This window comes from Microtus pennsylvanicus, chromosome 7 (genome assembly GCF_037038515.1).
Source record: "Microtus pennsylvanicus isolate mMicPen1 chromosome 7, mMicPen1.hap1, whole genome shotgun sequence".
Lineage (NCBI taxonomy): Eukaryota > Metazoa > Chordata > Mammalia > Rodentia > Cricetidae > Microtus > Microtus pennsylvanicus.
Window position 1 is genome coordinate 118,519,518 of NC_134585.1, and position 21,077 is coordinate 118,540,594.

Consider the following 21,077-nt stretch of genomic DNA (forward strand, 5'->3'; position numbering starts at 1 on the left):
GAAATTGCCTCCAATATTGTTTTCCAGTTTAATAAAATGTGGTTTTCTTTGTTGTGTGGTTAACTTTTCCCCTCTTACATTGAACTTTTCCATCTGTCCTCTTTAGACTTGTGCGTTGTCACTGAAGTCTGGCTGAGCCTGTAAGATCTTCATGGCCTCCTCGGTGTTCTGTTTGGTCCTCTGCATTGTAATGGGTGGGATGCGGTCAGGGTGCTCAGGGAGTGATCGATAAGTGAAGTGGGTTATACTGTATAGATTATATGTGTGTTTTCCAAATACTGTACAGCTGTGAACCAAGGGGAAAAGGTGATGTTTTGGTTGTCAGGCTTGCGGTGCTAAGCATCAAACCCACGCCTTGTGCATTGTAAGCAAGCACGGACCATTGAAGGACATCTAACTATAGGGAACATTTTCAAAGCAAGCATAGAGTTGAGGGCAATGTGTGGGAAAGCGTCCTTTTGGTCATCTATATCTGTCCTTGGTGACATGGGTGATTGACCTGTCATGTAGAACTCATACGTAGCCTCTCTTACTCCATCCTTTTTCATAACCCAGTGAGGCTTAATAAATGGAATGTTGGCTTAAAGGGATCACACGGGATAGTCACTACATCTGGGCCAGGCTTGGGTCACTGGCAGGGTAGAAGGCTCTGAATAGCAGCCCTGATTTCGTGAAGCTCCCCGTGTCACAAGACCTCAGAAGTGGCAGCAGTCTAGGGAGCACACCCAGTTCCCAGGGCGTACCACTACACTGACTCTGGAGTGTGATTCACCTTTGCTTCCTTGTCTCCACTAAAGCTCAGCTGGTCACTGAAAGTCTGCACCTGAAGGAGCAACGTCTTTTAGACTTCTGCCTTGGCCTCTGGGCATGTTGGTGAAAAACTACGTGGCTTCTGCTCCCCTCCTCCAGTTTGTTTTATTCTAGTTGGGCCAATCAATTTTTTATTCTTATTTTGGTTTTTTGAGACAAGGTTTCTTTATAGTTTTGGAGCCTGTCCTGGAACTAGTTCTTCTACCAGGCTGGCCTGTAACTCAGAGACATCTGCCTGCCTCTGCCTCTCGAGTGCTGGGATTAAAAGCATGTGCCACTACCGCCTGGTATATTCGGACTAATCTTACACAACAGGAATGAGTTACCTCCTCTTGTGGGGAGACTTAGTAACATCATCAGAATGGGTTTGGGGGTATTAGGGTGTTTCTCATTCCTGCTCATGAGTAACTCTATAGACAAATCTGATCAGTTGCTGTTCACAATTGCTGAGGAGTAACTCACTGAGGTGGTAAAGACAAGTCTTCTAGAAGATCACCTGTAAGCTGTCTCAAGGACCTGTTTCTGTGCAGATGGGGAGAACATGACAAGGGAAAGGAAGAAGAGATACAAAGCTAGAGGTCCCAGTCAACCTGTGAACAGAGGAATGCTTTCCTTAGTTAAAAAGTTGCTTTTGTTTTGTTTTTGTGTGGGTAGGAGGGGACTAATTTGCAGTAGAGCACATGCTTAACATTTAAAAGGCCCCGGTCTAGGAACAAAGGGGATTTTATTTTTTTAATTTCATTTATTTTTTTGGTGTGTGTCTCTGCATGCGTGCTTGGAATCAAGCTCAGGACCTCATACATATAAAGCACGAATCGGTATCCCAGCCTCTCCCCTTTTTTGTTTGTTTCCTAGTCCCTTTGTTCTCACCTAGGCAGGAGCCTCTTTGGGCGGAGGCATAGGGAGATCTGTGGTGCCACCTGAGAAACGAAACCATCATCTGTTCATGTTTGACTCAAAAGGATGTTGCTAACCCAGTCTATCTTGGACTTGTTTGGGTTCATGGCAAACTTAAGTGTTCTCCAAATTTTTGTTTCTTATTGTATTCTCTTGTATTTGTAACATGGTCAAGTCCTTTGACGTTTGATCTGTGGAAAAGAAAGGACCTGACGGTTCTGTTTTTCTTGGGCCATCTGTGAAAATGGGAAGAAAGGATATTGACAACATCCAGTTTTGCTCCCCCGCCTGCTTTCATATGGTAGAGCCCTTTGCGTCCACATGAGCAGTTAGTCCTTGCCGAGGCCAATAGAGGTTATTAAAGTATAAAATTGGTCCCATGTTAGACCTTCCACATGACTAGCGAATCCTCTATCTAAACTTGACTTCCCAGCATTTGCTAAATGAGCTGGAGCTGTAAGAGTGGTAGTGTTCTTGTTTGTGAGGCTCAGGCCGTGTCCCAGAGCTAAAATGGATTTGAGGGCTATACACTGATCCCGGTGGATGAAAAAGCCGCTCATTGGAGATAGCTTCTAGTGGCTTAAAGCTAGAAAGACAAACTCTTTCTTTTACCAAAACTTCAGCCAGGTGAGGATCCCTGGTCTTTGTTTTTGTTTTTTGTTTTCTTTTTATTAATTTAATTGAAGCCTGGTCTAAGAGTAGAAGAGAGATTCCTAAATTTTGATTAAGGATCTAAAACATCCTTCATTGCAGACTTTCCTTACACTTTTGTGACTCTTGTTTATTCATTTTCTACAACCATAGAAGCAAGTCGGGAGGCATCACCTTTTTTGACTTTCTTGAAACTCTTCACTCTAAAAGACCTTTTTGGCCACAAACATCTGAGTCATGATGTTTGAAAGAAAAAGAAGCAAATCCATGTTAGCAAGCACGATTCATTATGAGTAATCTGGCTTTACTTAGGGTGTCATCGTGGATGTATGAGCAAGCAAGGTCGTGGGTTTGGACAGACTAGGATTTGGCCATGGGATCATTTCCCATGGTTTAAAGGGAGCATAAGAACACTAGACTGAGTTCTTGGAATGAGATGAAATGATGAAATAGTGATGCACCCAAGGACTCAGGCATGAGTGGGGTGGGCAAAAAAAAAAGTTTCAGAGATATTTTTTCAGATAGACTAAAGGTTTAGGGTTCCCCGAAGCCAAGGCATGTACTAGGAGAACCATTGATTAATGCATTGGTCTTAGCTGTCTGGTTTGCTTCAGTGGGCATACAACATTCCTTCCTCTACTGCAGCCCAAGTTACATATGTGATGATGTGGTAGCTGATCAATCAACACCAGCCCGGTGCATTGCACATAATAAATGTTGAAGGATGAGTGTAAGGAGCTGTCATGCAGGGTGGCATCTCTCTGTGATCCTAGCAAAAGGACACAGTGGAATAATTTTTTTTAATGTCAAAAGGTAGAGTTTCCAGTACATACTTAACTCAGTGATTATTGAGTGTCCTACCATTTTGTTGCCTGTCTCTGTTACAGCGTCACAAGAAAACCTTGTTCTGCCATTGCCATCCTTTCTAAATGCTACTTAAAACGCTGTGCTCTCACCACAAGAATGCACACTCAAAATCTCTACAGCCTTGTCTCTTTCTTTGTATTTCAGGATGTCTAAGATATCAGAAGATGGAGCCCCAGAGTGGGCTATGATGCAAGTCAGCTGCCATCCCCAGACAGAACTTTGGGCCTCTCTGGAAGCCTAAGTTAAGCAGCTTTTTCTGACAACTCTTCCACAAGACCCCTTGATCCTATCACCACTGCAGTCTGGGAATGGACTAAGCATCCTTACCCCCAGGTGAGGGAACTAATTGAACCCGAACAGGCGCTAACAAGTTCCCTTCCCTTTATGCTTCTCCACACATCTGACCATGTTTCTGTTTTTACTGTATAAAGCTAACTAAATATAGCTAGCCCTGTATCCTAGATTGAATGGTGAAGAATAAAAGATAAAGGAAGATGAAGGCTGGAGTAGTAATGAAAGGCACAAAGCTTAGGTGAGGAACAGAGAAATGCCTCTAAGGTGATCAGGGGGTCAGCTAGAGGAAGGAAACGGAATGCTGGAAGCGTGCAAACCTGAAATTCATCAGCACCTTATTTTGTTTATAATTTTATTTATTTGTTTTTTTTTTTGAGACAGGGTTTCTCTGTGGAACTGTCCTGGCTGTCCTGGAACTCACTTTGTAGACCAAGCTGGCCTCGAACTCATTGAGATCCACCTGCCTTTGTCTCCCTACTGCTGAGATTAAAGGCCTGCACCAACACCGCCCAGGTCATCAGCACTTTTTGACCTTAAACTATCTTCTGTGATTTTTCAAATTCCATTTCTGGGACCAGTAAGATGGCTTGTCAGATAAAGGCACCTGCTGCCCAAACCTGGCAACCTAAGTTCTATGCCTAGAACCCACATGATGTGAAAGTACAGAGCTGCCTCCAGGAGGGTGGCATCTGCAGGAGGGTGGCATCTGGCCTCCACAGCTGTGCTGCCTGTGCCCACAAACATACTTCATACACACACAGCAATGACAAATTAAAATTCACATCTAGCTGTGTCTTAAAGTCCCTCCACCAGGAATGACTAGGAAGGGCCCAAGGAATGGCTTCCACCGATTGTCCCAGTCTTAGAGTTGTTATATCCAATGGTAATAGCAGCATTTTGCTGCTGGTGCCTCTTATGGTATACCAAACATTGAGAGTTTAACTATTTACATCAGGTGTGCCTCAACAACTGGAACAGATACTCCCCTGCCCCTGACAGGGTTGCTGTCCTGGAACTCGCTTTGTAGACCAAGCTGTTCTCAAAGGAGTGTGTCACCACCACCCAGCTGGGCTGGATATTTTTCTTCTAGCTTTATAGATGAGAAAATCGAGATTACAGAAACAGTTCACCAAAAACTACTTAGTACCAGTTCCAAGATTTACACTAGATGTTTAATTCTAGTGTCTGTACTCTTGTTTCCTTCCTGCCTTTTTAAGGATGTTTAAAAATTTATGATTAAAGGAAAACGACTAATTTCCACTCCTGTTTTTCTCTCACTCTTGCTCTCAGGAGGTCTGCCCTTGTCCTAAAAGTTGGGCACCTTCCTGTCACTTTGGGCATCAGGTATGTGCCACAGCTTCCACCTTCCGGTCAACCGGAACCATTCCCGGAACGACTGCTGCGGTGTGTGACGTGCCTCGGCGGATATCCTGGGGGTGGTACCTGACCGAGTGGCGGCTACTTTATCCAATAGGAGGGGATATTGTTAGCTCAGACGCCAATGAGGACTCTGGTGAGAAAGAAGCGGTGATCTGAGCATGGAGGCACCGACTTGAGGCAGCATGGCTCTCTGTCTGAGGTGGCGCCGGCTCGGGCTCCCGCTGCCGGGGTTCCGCGGCTGCGAGTTGCACACAGTGCATGAGGTACGCAAAGCCCCTAACCGTCCAGCCCAGCAGAGTCCAAAGCACAAGCTGTCCAGCCTTCCCATACCCTGCTGCCCCACTCTGAAATGTGCGGTCCCCTTGAATCCCCAACCTGACGCCTACTGTGAACTTAAACATCCACAGCCCCCACCGCCCCCTTTGCGGAGTAGTGAAAATACGGCCAGAAATAACCTCCTAATTTGTGCCTTTCTCCTCAGGCCTCTGTGCTGACTCCTCCCCATTGGCTGGCAGAGCGATTTGCCCTCTTTGAGGAGCTGTGGGCCGCTCAGGTGAAAAGGTTAGCGAGTGTGATACAGAAGAAAGCCCGGGCTATTAAGATATCACTTCCTGAAGGCCAGAAGGTAGATGGTGTTGCGTGGAACACAACCCCTTACCAACTAGCCCAGCAGATCAGGTATCAAGCCATCCTCTACTTACAAGAATTATTTTTTTCTGTCCATTATTTTCTCTGCACCTGGTCAGGGAAAGAAAACAGTTTTGTTTTTTTTTCTTTTTCTTTGTTTGGTATCAAAAGGGTAGTCTTTGGTCAGGAAGAGGAGGTGAAGTCATCAAAGTGATTGTCACACAAGCATAAGGGCCTGTAGCATATGCCCCCCCCCCCCATAAATAAATGAAATAATATTTTAAGTTTAAAAATAAAAAGGGTGGATGTGGTGACATGTTCTTATAATCCCAACAGATTCCTGTACTGTCTGGCCAGCCGCCCACCCTGCTGGGGGAGCTCCTTTGCCAATGAGAGACTCTGTTTCTAAAAACATGGTTAATGGCTCCCAGGGAAGAATACACACCTATACCCCCCACCCCCAAAGAAGCATCTTTTAAAAGAAAAAATATTGTTGGGTGTGGTGGTGTGCATCTTTAATCCCAGCATCCACGGGGCAGGTGGGTCTCTAATGCAAGGCCAGCCTGCTGGATACCGTGAGTTCCAGGCAACCTGGGCTGTGTAGGGAGAGCCTGTCTCCAAAATTTTTTCGTACAGAATTTATTTATTTTTTGTGTTTAGTATGTTTCCCTGTCCTCGCGCTCACACACGTGTGCCTGTGCACGCCCACACACATGCATGACCCAGTGCACAGTGGAGGAAGTTCTTTCCTTCATCAGACTTGACAACAAGCACCCTTACCCCTTACAGACATGCTCGGGCTCCATGTCTTGACTCTTCTGCCTCCACTTCCTGAGTTCTGACATTAGAGATGTGCACCACCATTTCTAGTTAATAGAAGACTGGGAATCAAACCCAGGTCTGTTTGCATGCAAGCAAGCTTTCTACAGACTGAGTTAGGTCTTCTACCCATGCTTTTTTTTTTTTCCAAGTTCAAGGACAGTTTTACTTGACTTAAAGAAAAAACCTCCCACCTGGCAGTGGTGGCACAGTTCTTTAATCCCAGCACTTGGGAGACAGAGGCAGGTGGATCTCTGTGAGTTTGAGGTCAGTCTGGTCTACAGAGCAGGTTTCAGGACAGCCAAGAATATGCAGAGAAATCCTGTCTCAAAATATGAATAAAGCCAGACAGTGGTGGCACACGACTTTAATTCCAGCACTGGGGAGGCAGAAGCAGGTGGATCTCTGTGAATTCAAGGCCAGCCTGGTCTACAAGAGCTAGTTCCAGGACAGGCTCCAAAGCTACACAGAGAAACCCTGTCGCGAAAAACTAAAAGAGAGAGAGAGAGAAAGAAAGAAAGAGAACCTACCTGCAGGGCAGTCAAGCTGTAAATCTTAGCAGCTGCCTGAAGAGAACGAGGAGAGAAGGGGCAAGGCCAGGCTGCTAAGTTGTGGAAATCAGAGAAAGCATGCTTACTGTCTACGGAAGAGTAGTGAGACCCAGCCACACCTCATGGTGACTCAGGGCGGTGTTTACTGTAGTCTTGGCTGGCCTTGAGTTTATGAAAATCTTCCTGCTTAAGCCTCCCAAGTGCTGGATTACAGGTGTGAGCCACTATACCCGAATAGCCTTTCTTGCCAAATTTGGTGGTAGAGGCCTATAATCTTCACATTCAGACAGTGGAGGCAAAAGATTCAGAATTCAAGGCCAGCCTGGACCGTATAACAAGACCTATCTTTAAAAGGGGGCGAGGGGTCCTTGATAATTTATCCTTGTAGTTTCAGAGTCTCTGTCCTTCTGTAAGTTTTATTGTTCTGGAAGCTCATTTCCACTTAACAAACATAAAGCTCCTGAGATACCTGCCTCTTGTCCTTGTGGGCTGTGACCTCACTCTTCTCCATCGCTCCTGCCCTCGCCTGCTGCAGCTCAACACTGGCTGACACCGCTGTGGCTGCTGAAGTAGATGGAGAGCTCTATGACCTGGAGCGGCCCTTGGAGACAGACTGCCACCTCAGATTCCTGACCTTTGATTCCCCAGAAGGCAAAGCGGTAAGTTTCTTCCACATAACAAGAACAGAACCTAATTAGCTAAACGATCTTTAAACTGGAAATTCTAATTTTTATTTATGTATTTTGGTTTTTCAGGATAGAGTTTCTCTGTGTAACCTTGACTGTCCTGGAACTCACTCTGTAGAGCAGGCTAACCTTGAACTCACAGAGATCTCCCTGCTTCTGCCTCCCCAGTGCTGGGATTAAAGGCCTGCACCACCACCACCTAGCAAAATTCAAAATTTTTTTTGCCTCAGTTTCTCAGTTTGCAACTGAGGAGACATGCCACAGACTATATTCACCATCTAATCAAAGCTGGAAGCCTTGATGAAGGCATTTACTTAGCATTGTTCTGTTGATCAAACAGCTTGTGTGCTAGCGAAAGGGAGAGAATGAGCTGAGAAGCAGAAGGGTAACGTGCCTTTTCAACCTCCGCAATTCTTGCGTACACACAGTGCAAGTCACCCGTGATGTGTGCTCAGTTCTCATGGGGTTCCATGACTGAGCACAAAACCTAGGTGCTTTGTTCATTCCGTGTCAGCTCAGGTATCACAGAGCTTGCTTACCAGAAAAATGTATTTCTTTTGTCATCCAAATGTGGACAGTGAACAAATCCAAGAATAGTTCCATCATACTAGATTTCTGGACTAGAAAAAAGTGGCACCAGAAGGCAAAGCAGAAGCTGCGGATGGCGAATGGATGAAGCCCTGAATTGTAGCGATACACACACACACAAGCAACAGTGACAGCAGACACCAACCGTAGCTTTCTGTCTGTGTGTGCCAGCACAGCCAGTCAGGAACCACATTCTTTCTAAGTACTATATCAGGAAGCTCTAAAGCAGGAGGCACTGGCCTCCTGCTTCTGTGCCCCTGGCCCAGGAACACTGAAGATGTGTGAGTTGGATCTGCACTTCCACCCAGCAGCAGAAGAGACGACATTGGCTCTCTGCTTTAAAGAAAGATTTTATTTTATACCTGTCAGTGCCTGTGTGTTTGTACATGTCTACCTATGTGCCTGGTGCCCATGGAGTCTAGAAGAGGGTGTCAGATCCCCTGAAGTCAGAGTTACAGGTGACTGTGAGCCACGATCTGGGTGCTGGGACCCAAATCTGCTTCACCTGCAGGAACAGCATCCTTGAGCATTGGAGCGTCTCTCCAGCCCCCTTTAGACAACTGTTTACTGTGCAGAAGTCACTCTCAGAAACCTAGACTCTCCATTTTGCAGCAGGCAATCTTAAGACAAGTGCTGCAACTTCTCAGCCAGCCCCGAGGAAGGCAGCAGAGCCGGGACCTAGCCAGCAGTTGCCGAGCTCATTTTGGTCCTGTTCCTCCAGGTATTCTGGCACTCTAGTGCCCACGTTCTGGGCGCAGCAGCTGAGCAACAACTGGGTGCTGTTCTCTGCCGAGGTCCAAGTACAGAATCTGGCTTTTACCATGATTTCTTCCTGGGAAAAGAGAGGTGAGCCGTCAAGGAAGGGGATTGATTCTGGGGTGGTTTCCGGGGTCTCAGAGCAAATGCAGTTTCGAGGAGAAGCTCTAGCAAGTTTGTCTTCTAACTCTGCTGGAGCCCCCCTCTTCCAGTCTGTGGGAGTTTATTACTATTGTGGTCTCATTCCTCCAGCTTTCCTTCCTTCAGCACACACTGTCTTTCTGCTCCTTCTCTCTCCCTTTCTCATTTTTAGCCCAGGCTGGTCTTGAACTCATGATCCTCCTGTCTTGCCTATAGAGTGCTTGCCTAGCATGATCACAGACCTGGGTTCAGTCTTCAGCACCATGCACACACAAAATAATCTATGCTGTTGTTCTGGTGCAGCCCTTTGATCCCAGCACTCAGGAGGCAGAGGCAGGCGGATCTCTGTGAGTTCAAAGCTAACCTATATGGTCTATAGAGTGAGTTCCAAGATAGCCAGGGCCACAAAGAGAAACCCTATCTTGAAAAACAATCCAACAAACAAAAACTATACATAATTTTCGATTTGTTTTTTCTGAGTTTGTCTTTGCCAGTTAATTAAAGATTTCTTCGTCAAAGGGCAGAACTTTACTCCTTAGCTAATGTGTCATGACTCAGGTTGTCTCTGAAGAAGCAGGTCAACAATTCCCTTTTCCAGGACAGTCCGGAGCCCAGAGTTGCCCCTTTTAGAACGGATTTGCCAGGAGATCATAGCTGCAGCACCACCGTTCCGGAGGCTAGAGGCTTCTCGGGATCAGCTTCGGCAGCTCTTCAAGGTGAGTTGGCAGTGAGGAGAGGAGTTTGGTGAGACTTGAAGGAAAGGGTGGCTCCAGGATGCCCTTGTAGCTCCACAAGCCTTTCTGCCTTCCTCCAGGATAACCACTTCAAGCTTCATCTGATCGAGGAGAAAGTGACAGGCCCGACAGCAACAGTGTATGGGTGAGCCTTGTCAAGACAGAGAACTGGACTGAAGGAGGGCGGTGGCTCTAGAAAAAGAAGTGGGAAGAGGAATTTGCTTTTACTCTCTGTTGGCAAAACAGCTTCTGTATCAACACCCCTCTGTCAGTTGAAGCTGAACTAAACTGAACAGGAACACCTGGAAAGCACTAAGAGGCCTCTCTGTCTCAGGTGTGGCATGTCAGTGGATCTTTGCCGGGGCCCCCATCTGCGGCACGCTGGACAGATTGGAGCTCTGAAGCTGCTGGCGGTGAGCTGACGGTGTGATTAGATGCCCTGCTCTCTCGGGAGAGCGCTGCAGAGCCGAAAGAAAGCCCTCTGCCCCTTCTCCGCTTGATGACTATGAGGGAATCTAGGAGGAAGACAGGTTCCCCCATTCTGGAATCAAGGTTTCATGGCAGGGTCCAGAATTCAATTTAGACTCCCTAGTTTGGGTCTGGATTAAGGGAAATGAAGCAAGATCGTGACGGGGTCATATGAGGAAGGCATGTGTCGAGAAGGACCATGTCTGGGAGAACAGGTGCTTCTGTTTGACTGATACCAGGGAGATCACCCAAGGCAAGGGCATTCCATGAAGTACTCTTCCTACACATCGTGGTACTGCATGGGATGGAAGGTAGCAAGAGATAGGCAGATGTGTAGAAAAAACCTCCTGAAAACTTAGTCATGTGCGTGATCTTATTCTGCTACTAGTGAGGTGTGTAGCGTTAGCCAAATCTCCTTACCTGCTGCTCCTATCTGTAAAATGAGACTGACTATTCCTGTACCACTGGTACAGCCACACTATAGAAACAAAGTCAGCTAGCTCAGGACAGTGTTCAAGAAAAAGGCTATAGGGGCTGGAGAGATGGCTTAGTGGTTAAGAGTGACTGCTCTTCCAGAGGATCCGGGTTCAATTCCCAGCACTCACATGGCAGCTCACAACTGTCTGAAGATCCAGTTGCAGGGGATCTGACACCTTCACACCAATGCATATAAAATAAAGTTAAATAAACCATAAAAGTATTTTAAAAAAAGAAAAGAAAAAAGCTATAAATTGTTGGTTCTTTCAAACTAGACACGTTAATACATGCCTGTGATCCCAGCACTTGGGAAATGGAGGCAGTAAGATTAGGAATTCAAGGTTATCCTTGAGTGTTACATCACATCTGGGGTCACCTTTGACTACCTGAGGCCCTGTGTTAAAAACAACAGCGAAGGTTCTTATTAACACTGTTGAAGCGCAAGCAGGGACATTTGAATTTCATACGGCTAGGCGTAGATGGGTGTGGAAGTCTGACTTCTCTAGCAGCTGTCTGTAGTACTGATAAGGAAAGGTGGACAGACGGACATTTAGTTTTTCTCCTAAGCAGTGATTTATTAGGAGGTGGAGCCTACTGTAAGGCGCTGGTGGGGCAATGAGAATGTAGAGAAGTGCTGTGTGAGATTGCAGCTGACCAGGATGCATAGAAGATACGACCCAGGTCACCAAAGGATGGAGAAGCCATCCTGCGGGTACTTGTGGAAGGAAAGCACTCGGAGGTGAACTGGTCTTCAGGTGGTCACCTCTGACACAAGAGCGAGAGCATCAGAGATTTGACAGAAGGTCGGTGTCTCCGGTCCTTTTCATCTTCTTTTTGATATCCTCTGCCTCTCACAGAACTCCTCAGCCGTGTGGAGATCCTCAGGAGCTCCGGAGACACTGCAGAGAGTGTCAGGAATTTCTTTCCCCAAGGCAGAGTTACTGAGGAGCTGGGAAGCCTGGAGGGAGGAAGCGGAGTTGAGAGACCACAGACGCATCGGGAAGGTACAGAACATAAAAGAGGGGAGGATGGTGACACAGTGCAAGGTGAAGGGATGTGATGAGAGCTTTTTGTTGGTTTTGTCTTGATTTTTGTTTCAGTTTTTATTTCTCTAGACAGTCTCATGTAGCCTTGCTGGCCTCCCGCTGTAGCCAAGAATGACCCAAACTCTTAACCCCCCTGCCTCTTACATCCCAAGTACTGGGATTACATGCTCAAACAACCACACCTGACCAAAGAATGTAATTGTGAATTTGCCCAAAGATTCAGTCAATGCAGGGAGCAGCTCTGTCATTTGCTCCTTTAGTTCCAAAGCCCTCCCCTCTTTGAGTGACAGGTAATATCCTTTCCCTAGGAACAGGAGCTCTTCTTCTTCCACGAACTGAGCCCTGGGAGCTGCTTTTTCCTGCCCCGTGGGACAAGAGTCTATAATGCCCTGGTGGCTTTCATCAGGGTAAGCAGAGCACATGTGCAGACGAAAGCCAGGTGGGGCCTAGAGGAAGCCAAGGTCTCTGAGTTTGGCTCAGGCATGGTGGCATGTGCCTGTAGTCCCGGACAGAGACTAAGCAGAGGATCATGAGTTTGAGGACAGCCTGGGTCGCATAGCAAGATCCTGTCTCAAAGGAAAAGAGCGTAAACCTGTAACGTTCTGCTGACTTTGAACAAGGTATTAACTGTTGTGTGGTCTGCAGGGAAGCAGCTTAAAGGGTCTGCATGGTGTTTAATCGCTTGTGGCTGTGGCCAACGTGGTCTGAGTCCCTGAGAGAATCACAAAGCTCGTGTTTCCTCTCCTCTCAGTAACACTGACTTTTGGTGTCTGTGTTCACTTTTTCAGGCCGAGTACGCCCGTCGTGGTTTCTCAGAGGTGAAAACTCCCACGCTGTTTTCTACAAAACTCTGGGAACAGTCAGGGCATTGGCAGCATTATAGGGCGAACATGTTTTCCCTGAAGCCCCCAGGCACTAATGGTCCCGACAGCTCTCAGAGTGGCCACCCTGCCAGGTGTCCCAAAGACACACTTGCTCTCAAGCCCATGAATTGCCCTGCACACTGGTGAGTTGGGAGCCAGGAAGCCTGGTTCCTCCAGGGACTGGGATAACAGGTCACAAAAATGTAAAGTAATATAAAGTACCTTGGAAAGAATATCGGGGCATCTCATTTGGGTCTTGAATCTACTACAGGTAGATTCAGTATTTACCCGAGTGAATTTTGGGAAACTATTCCATTTCTTGGGCCTTTTTTCATTAGCAATATTGAGACTCTGTACCCATCACAGAATATGGACACAGTAAATGATGCCTGTTCTTACGTGACTGAGAGTTTAACTTTTTTTCATCTTCTTCTAGACAGGGTCCGACTGTGCAGCCCTGGCTGGCCCCAGACTCACTACATAGACCAGGCTGGCCTCACACTTAGAGACCCGCTTGTCTCTGCCTGGTGGTGTTAAGGCATGCACCACCGTGCCCTGCCGAAATGCGGCTGTTGACCAGACACTCAGGATAGGATTGGCAGGAGCCAGTGGGAGAGTGTGCAGAGGGAAGGCGAGCTCTGTAGACAGCAGTAGCAGCCTCAGGACGGGAGAGGCCAAGGCCAGCCTACGCCACACAGCAAGTTCTAGGCCAGCCAGGCTGCATACTAAGACCTTGTCTCAAAAAAAAAAAAAAAAAAAAACGAGTAGGAAAAGGAACAGTTAGCCATGGCTCCTTTTCCCTTTGGCCCTAACTTTTTCCCATCCCAACTTCAGCCTCATGTTCGCCCACCGGCCCAGATCCTGGCGGGAACTACCTGTGCGACTGGCTGATTTTGGAGTCTTGCATCGTGCCGAGGCCTCTGGCGGTCTGGGAGGATTGACACGGCTGTGGCGCTTCCAACAGGATGATGCTCACATCTTCTGTGCACCAGATCAGGTGACTCCGTGTTCTTCAGATGTGTTAACTTCCTCTGCCTTCTTATGTAGCCGAGAATCATCTTCGTTTGAGTGCTGGGATTACTGGCGTGTGCCACCATGCCTAATTTATACAGTGCTAGAAATCATGCGTGCTAGCCAGGCAGTATACCAACCAAGCCGCATCCATAGGCTTCGGGTGCCTTTTGTATACTGTAGTATAGTTATCCCTCTGGTCCCGGTCCATCACCACTACCCCACCCTGCCCTGTCTTCCCTAGAACTACCTATCACCTCAGATTTCCAGCTGGCATCTAGCTGACATCCTGACTTCCTGTCTCTAGCTGGAAGCAGAGATCCGAGGCTGCCTTGATTTTCTCCGATCTGTTTATGCTGTTCTTGGTTTTTCCTTCCACCTGGCTTTATCTACCCGGCCGTCTGGCTTCCTAGGGGAACCTCACCTATGGGACCAGGCTGAGCAGGTGAGTAGGAGAAAGGGAAACCAAGCAGATAAACCAGTCTGCCGTGGGGAGGGGGATGGAGTAGCCCAGGTCTTCAGAGAAAGGCATGAGCTCTGGGTGTTAATTTTCATGGGCCAGCAGGTTATCTTGCTAATGTCTCCTTCATACTCCTCATCTTGCTCTCTCTAAGGTCCTACAACAAGCCTTGGAGGAATTTGGAGAACCCTGGGACCTTAACCCTGGAGATGGTGCTTTCTATGGGCCTAAGGCAAGCTGGAACCACAGTTAGGAATTGTATTTAGTCTGTCTTCTTTAATTAAGTTGTATCTACAAAGAACTGCTTTAAAACTTGTGTAGGCCATAAAAAAACAGTGCATGTCTGCCCTGTGGAGCTTAGTGCTCCCTGAAGGCCGAGCTGGGTGAACCGGCCGTGTCAGCCCAGTGGAGCCAAGCTGTGTAGCGCTGTGGAAGCGCAGCAGGTGCAGCAGGACTCAGTCTAGGGAAGCCTCCTGCAGGAACTGGGTCTCAGGAGGGAATGGTGTAGGCATCGAGAGGTAGGAGGATGGGGTAAGAACTCACAGAGCAAGTTAGAAGAGAAGAAAGTATAGGGCAAAAAGGCTGTTAGGAGCCTACTATGGGCATTGGGCTATAATTGTAGGTACTTGGGAGGTTCAGAAAGGATCACATGAGCCCTGGGATTTGAGGCCAGCCAGGGTAGCAAACAAAGACCTCACCACAAAACCAGGACGATAGAAATAAGGCTCAGTGGTAGAATAACTTGACAAGTTGCACAGGCTCTAGATTTGATCTCCAACAGTGCAAGAAAAAGAGGCAAGGCCCTGAGGTCGCCTTGTTGGATGTGAGGCCTGCTTGTTTCCTTGGGTTTCTCACGCTGTGAACACAGATTGATCTGGAACTTTATTTATTTTTAGTTTTTCAAGACGGGTTTTCTCTGTGTAGCTCTAGTTGTCCTGGAACTCGCTCTGTAGACCAGGCTGCCCTGAGCTCAGAGATCCATCCTGCCTGTGCCTCCCAGTGCTAGGATTACCTGTGTTCTCTACTACACCCAGCTTGTCTGCTGGGTTTGTTTGGTTTTATTTGTTTTTACAGTTTTTTTGTTTGTATTGTTCATTTATTTATTTATTTATTATGTATACAATATTCTGTCTGTGTGTATGCCTGCAGGCTAGAAGAGGGCACCAGACCCCATTACAGATGGTTGTGAGCCACCATGTGGTTGCTGGGAATTGAACTCAGGACCTTTTTTTTTTAGATTTTATTTATTATGTATACAGTATTCTGTTTGCATGTGTGTCTGCAGGCCAGAAGAGGGTGCCAGATCCCATTATAGATGGTTGTGAGCCACCATGTGGTTGCTGGGAATTGAACTCATGATCTTTGGAAGAGCAGACAGTGCTCTTAACCACTGAGCCATCTCTCCAGCCTGTATTGTTCTTTCTAAAGATTTGTTTATTTCTGGGGATTGGAGAGATTGCTCAGCAGTTCAGAGCCCTCACTGCGTTCTCTATGTTCTCCTGTTTGCTGACTCACAGCCATACGTCCTAACTCCAGTGCAGGGGGCGGTGCCGTGCATGTGCTGCACATATATACATGCAGGCAAAACATGCATTCACATAAATAAAAACAAAATGTTCTAAAAAAGTTTTTTTTGAAGGTTTATCTTAAGTTGGGCAATGGTGGTGCACACCTTTAATCCCAGCACTCAGGAGGCAGAAGCAGGTGGACCTCTATGAGTTCAAGACTAGCCTGGTCTACAGATTGAGTTCCAGAATAACAACAACAACAAAAAAAAAACAACTCTCTTAAAAAAAAAGATTTATCTATAGCCAGGCATAGTGGCCCACACCTTGAATCCCAGCAGCAGAGGCAGCCAGCGAAGCATGAGTTCAAGGCCAGCCTGGTCTACACAGTGAGTTTCAGGCTAGCGAGAGCTACACAGTGACACCTTGTCTTTGGAACCTGCGTAGTGGAAGGCAAGAACCAATTCCCAAAAGTTGTCCTCTACCTTCTACATCCTTATCCAATACACATACACACAAAGTAAATAAATGTAAAAAATTTTATCCAGGCGGTGGTGGCGCACGCCTTTAATCCCAGCACTTGGGAGGCAGAGGCAGGCGGATCTCTGTGAGTTCGAGACCAGCCTGGTCTACAAGAGCTAGTTCCAGGACAGGTTCCAAAACCACAAAGAAACCCTGTCTCGAAAAACCACAAAATAAATAAATAATAATAATAATGTTGGTACACACCTATAACCCCAGCACTCAGGAGACTAAGATAAGAGGGTATGGAGTTCAAATCCAGCCTGAATCATATAACAAAACCTCTTCTCAAAATCCTAGGGAAAAAAGAATGGCTCTTAGTCAAAGTTGGTGGCCTGATGTGGTGGTGGCTGCTTGCCTTAATCCAAGCACTTTAATCTTGAGAGGCAGAGGCAGGCGGATCTCTGTGAGTTCAAGGCCAGCCTTGTCCTCAGAGCAAGTTCCAGGACAGTCTCCAAAGCTACACAGGGAAACCCTGTCTCGAAAAACCAAATGAATGAATAGGGGGCTGGAGAGATGGTTCTGAGTTAAGAGGGCTGTCCAGTCATGAGAACCTGAGCTTGGAACCCAGCACACACTTTAGCTGTGATCTCACAAGTGCCCCTCACCCCAGTGCTCCTCACTGGGACTTGCTAGCTACCAGCTTAGGTGGGAGGAAATCTCCAGGTTCAGGGAGAGATCCTGCCTGTCTTAGGTTCATTTCCTGCTGCTGTCTGTGACCAGATGCTCTTGACAAAACAACCTAAGGGAGAAAGGGTCTATTCTGGCCCCCAGTTTGGGTATAGTCCCAGTGCAGCAGCTGGTCTCTCTGCCCCCATAGTCAGAGAACAATGGATGGACCCAATGCTTAACTTTATAATCCAGGACTTCCTCAGGGAATGGCCCCACACGAGTTAACCTGAGTGAGAGCATCCCCTACAAACATGCTCAGAGACCTATTTCCTAGGTGAGTCTAGGTCTTGTCAAGTTGGCAGCTGACATTAACCATTTTCCTGAGACAGTAGAAGACACAGGGTAAGCCTCTCTAGCCCTGTGCACATGTGTATGCACAGGCACACACACATACATTACACACACAAAAGCCTGGTGGTGGTGGCGCAGGCCTTAATCTCAGCACCTGGGAGGCAGAGGCAGGAGGGTTTCTGTGAGTTTGAGTCCGGCCTGGTCTTTAAAGGGAGTTCCAGGACATCCGAGACTATGCAGAGAAACCCTGTCTGATAAAAAACAAAAAAGAAAGGAGAAAAGAAAAGTTACCAAGAGAGGAAAGAATTTGAAAATCATTAAGTAGAACAAAGCAGAACAAGACAAAATAATGACCAGGGCAGCCATGGGATTGCAGGGGACTCACTGAATTCCATAGTGGCATCAACCTCTGCTTCGGCATGTGACATGTTAGAGGGCACTGAGCAGTTATGCAGGGCTAAGGAAGTAGGTGAATTGAAGACGAAATAGGTAAGATTTGCCACATCTGACAGCAAAACAGCGGGAATGAGCTAGAGATCTGCAGCTGAGTGGAGCGGGAAAGGGGTGAGCCTGTGGTAAAGGGGTGAGCCTGTGGTAAAGGGGTGAGCCTGTGGTAAAGGGGTGAGCCTGTGGTAAAGGTGAGCCTGTGGGTAGGAAAGAGTAGCCAGACCGAGCGGTAGACTCAAGTGCAGCCTTGAGGGAGGTGACAGAACCTGGTGTAGAAGGTGGGGTATAGTCCTCTGCTATGAAGAGTTCAGGGGATTAAGAGGAGCGGAGGAGTAGCCCGTGACGTGGGTGGTAGAAGTGTTGGCTGTTGAAGGTGATGGCAGCTATTGGACCTGATTTCTCTTGCTCCCATCTCTTTTTAGATTGATGTGCACCTCCACGATGCCCTGGGGCGGCCCCATCAGTGTGGAACGATCCAGCTTGACTTCCAGCTGCCACTGAGATTCAACCTACAGTACAAGGGGTATAGAACCCTGCCTCAGCCTGAGCCAGTCCAGCCCCGCACGCCCCACCCCACCAGAGATGTGTCTTGATAACTGGAAGGCGATTTAGGGCTCAGTTTGTGGTGCTGCCCCGTTCCACTCACTTCCATTTTCCTTCCAAGGCAGGCAGGGGCCCTGGAGCATCCAGTCCTGATTCACCGAGCAGTACTTGGTTCTGTGGAAAGGATGTTGGGCGTGCTGGCAGAAAGCTACGGGGGGAAATGGTGAGTCATGAGCACCAGATTTCCGTCCTCCTGTCCAGCCTCACAGTTCGAGCCTTAGTTTCTGACCTTATCCTGCCTGTTTCCTTCTCAGATCTCCCTGCGGCTGTACCTGAATGATTTCCTCCTCTTTCTTCCCAACAGGCCCCTGTGGCTGTCCCCGCTCCAGGTGGTGGTCATCCCTGTGGGAACAGAGCAAGAGGAATATGCTAGGCAGGTGAGTTGGTGGCAAGGGGAAGAGCAAAGACAGGAACAGTAGGGCGTCTGACATGCGTCCTTGGGGAAGAGAGGCCCTGCAGGATGGGGGGAAGGGCCTGAGTGGCAGCTGTCCTGTGTGCTGAACATTCTCTATCTCAGAAAGGAAATCAGCCCCTGCCTTGTGGGGATGTGTGAACACTGACTAATAGATGTCTAACATTGCCAGCAGAGCGCACACGTGGGTTTAGTTTCCTTCCAAAGAGAACTGACGGGCAGGTAAAGCAGCACATACAGAACCCGGACTTGGGAAGCTGAGGCAGGAGGGTCACAAATTTGAGTCCAGCCTGGGCTTACCAGTGACACCTAGTAGGTGGGGCCTAGGGATGTAGTCCAGCTGGTAGCATATTTACCTAGGATGCACAGCGCAGTGGGTTCAGGTCCCAGCACCAGATGAGCCGGGCACATGCCTGCCACCTGGGAGGGACACCGGAACATCAGAGAGCACGGTTCATAACCCAGGCTGCATGACGTCGTCTTTTAAGAAGACTAATAACAGGGAAAGTAGTAGAGCTGGTGGGGAGGTGGGTGCCTGGCAGCGACAGCACACAGAGCCCAGAACTAGCGGGGTTCGCTCAAGGAGAAGCACACAGAGAAGTTTCAGGTCCAGGATGGGAAGGAGGCCTCAGTGTCTCAGAAGAGGCAGGGAGTCAGCAAGGCTGAGAGCACTGAGGCGGGGGATGGGGTGAGACAGGCGACTGAGTGTTGTAGCTCAAGCTTCCATTGAAATTGACTCATCACTAGCCGGGTGATGGTGGCACATGCCTTTAATCCCAGGTAGAGGCAGGTGAGTTCAAGGCCAGTCTAATCTACAAAGTGAGTTCCAGGACAGCCAGGGTTAGAACGAGAAACCCTGTCTCAAATTGAAAAAGAAAAAAGTTTACTTATCACCAAACCTCCATCCCCACGTCCCAGGTGCAACAGTCCCTACAGGCTGCAGGGCTTGTCGGTGACCTTGATGCCGACTCTGGACTGACCCTCAGCAGGAGAGTCCGCAGGGCCCAGCTTGCCCACTACAATTTTCAGTTTGGTAAGTTTGGTTAGCTTTGGTGCTCAGAGCCCCAGGCTCTGCATTCTCGGTATTAAGTCTATTGTTTGGCTTGTGTACATTGGATTAATTGGGCTCATTACCTAGTCCGGGTTGGAGCCTGACTAATCTGCCTCCCCTGCTCCTTCCCACAACCTCTTCCAACTCAGAACAGCTTTCTTCTCATTAACCCAGCCAAGCCAACAGCAGAGAGAATGGGACAGCAGAGGGCTAAGATGAAGCTCACCTGAGTCCAGGATTGGGGAGGTGCATGCGGGAGGATCAAAAGTTTGAGCTGTATGTACATGTATGTATGTATGTATGTATATGTACATGTATGTATGTATGTATGTATGCATATATATATATCAAGATTTTCAGTAACAAAGAGCTGGGCTTGTAGCTCTGTGCCAGAGCATGAGTTTGATCCCAACACCAAAACCACCGAAAGCTTTAATGGATTGGCCTTGTTTGTTGTTGAGTGGGTGGAGGCAGCTCTAGGGCACAAGCAGGGCCCTAGGAAGGAAGTTGCTCTGGCTGTTGGGACTCTGGAGGCAAGAAGCAGAAACTGCCTGATGGGCTCACACATGCCAGTCGCCTTGCCTGCACAAAGAGCCAGCTATGCCACAGTCCAGCCCCCCTCCCTTCCTGTATTGTACCCCTCCCCCGGGCACACACATATGTTTTTTTCTTTGTGTGAGCTCTTCGCCTGTTTTTTTGACTCTCCAGCCCTGGTCTCCTGACCAGTAGTGATAAGTCGAGTGGAGCCTGGACCATTTCCTTATCTCCTCAGAATGGACAGGCAGCAGCGTAGCAGGCACAACTGAATGTACTCCTTTAAGCCGTGTCTAGACTCTGTTCCCATCCTCCCCCTGCCTAAAGATTCAGGACTCTGAAGCTTCTGCAGAGTAAAAGGAAATAGCCTATAGGGTGAGCTTTCCTGGGTTTGCAGTTGTTTCCTCTTCCTGCAGTGGTCGGCCAGAGAGAGCAGAGTAAGAGAACAGTGAACATTCGCACTCGAGACAACCGACAGCTTGGGGAGCGAGGCTTGGCTGAGTCTGTGCAGAGGCTGCTGGAGTTACAGGACGCCCGGGTCCCCAATGCGGAAGAAATGTTCTGAGTTTTGTTCCCTGGTGAGGCATAGACTCCTGAGAGCCCCTTATCATGGGAGATCCCAGCCCAGCTGGCAGCCCAGAATGTCCCTGACTCTTGAGAACTGCCAGGTTCGGAGGGCCCTGCACAGCAAGGAATGATGTGCTGCTTGCATGGGGGGGAGAATAAAAATAAATTTGAAGCCGAGACTGTGTCTTCATCTGATCTGACGGGAAGGGTCTGTGTTGTCTTCCTGCTGCTCCAGAGCTGAGGAAAAGAGATACTGAGGCCTCTGAGCAGCCCGGGAAGTGTCTCAGGCAGCCATTCCCAGTCCTATTCCAAGGCTGTCAGACCCCTTCCCGACAAAGACAGTTTAC

General features: G+C 48.0%; 1 protein-coding gene across 1 annotated transcript; it reads left to right on the forward strand.

Moving 5' to 3' along the window:
- Positions 1 to 4,817: 4,817 nt before the first annotated feature.
- Positions 4,818 to 20,907, forward strand: Tars2 (threonyl-tRNA synthetase 2, mitochondrial). Its single transcript, XM_075978150.1, has 18 exons — positions 4,818 to 5,162; positions 5,381 to 5,577; positions 7,432 to 7,555; positions 8,892 to 9,016; positions 9,666 to 9,783; positions 9,882 to 9,946; positions 10,136 to 10,214; positions 11,604 to 11,750; positions 12,101 to 12,199; positions 12,581 to 12,798; positions 13,490 to 13,652; positions 13,974 to 14,111; positions 14,281 to 14,358; positions 17,986 to 18,086; positions 18,228 to 18,329; positions 18,471 to 18,543; positions 19,497 to 19,611; positions 20,580 to 20,907. The coding sequence occupies exons 1-18, from the start codon at positions 5,082 to 5,084 to the stop codon at positions 20,726 to 20,728; spliced, it is 2,172 nt and encodes a 723-aa protein (XP_075834265.1). The 5' UTR covers positions 4,818 to 5,081; the 3' UTR covers positions 20,729 to 20,907.
- The last annotated feature ends 170 nt before the right edge of the window (positions 20,908 to 21,077 follow it).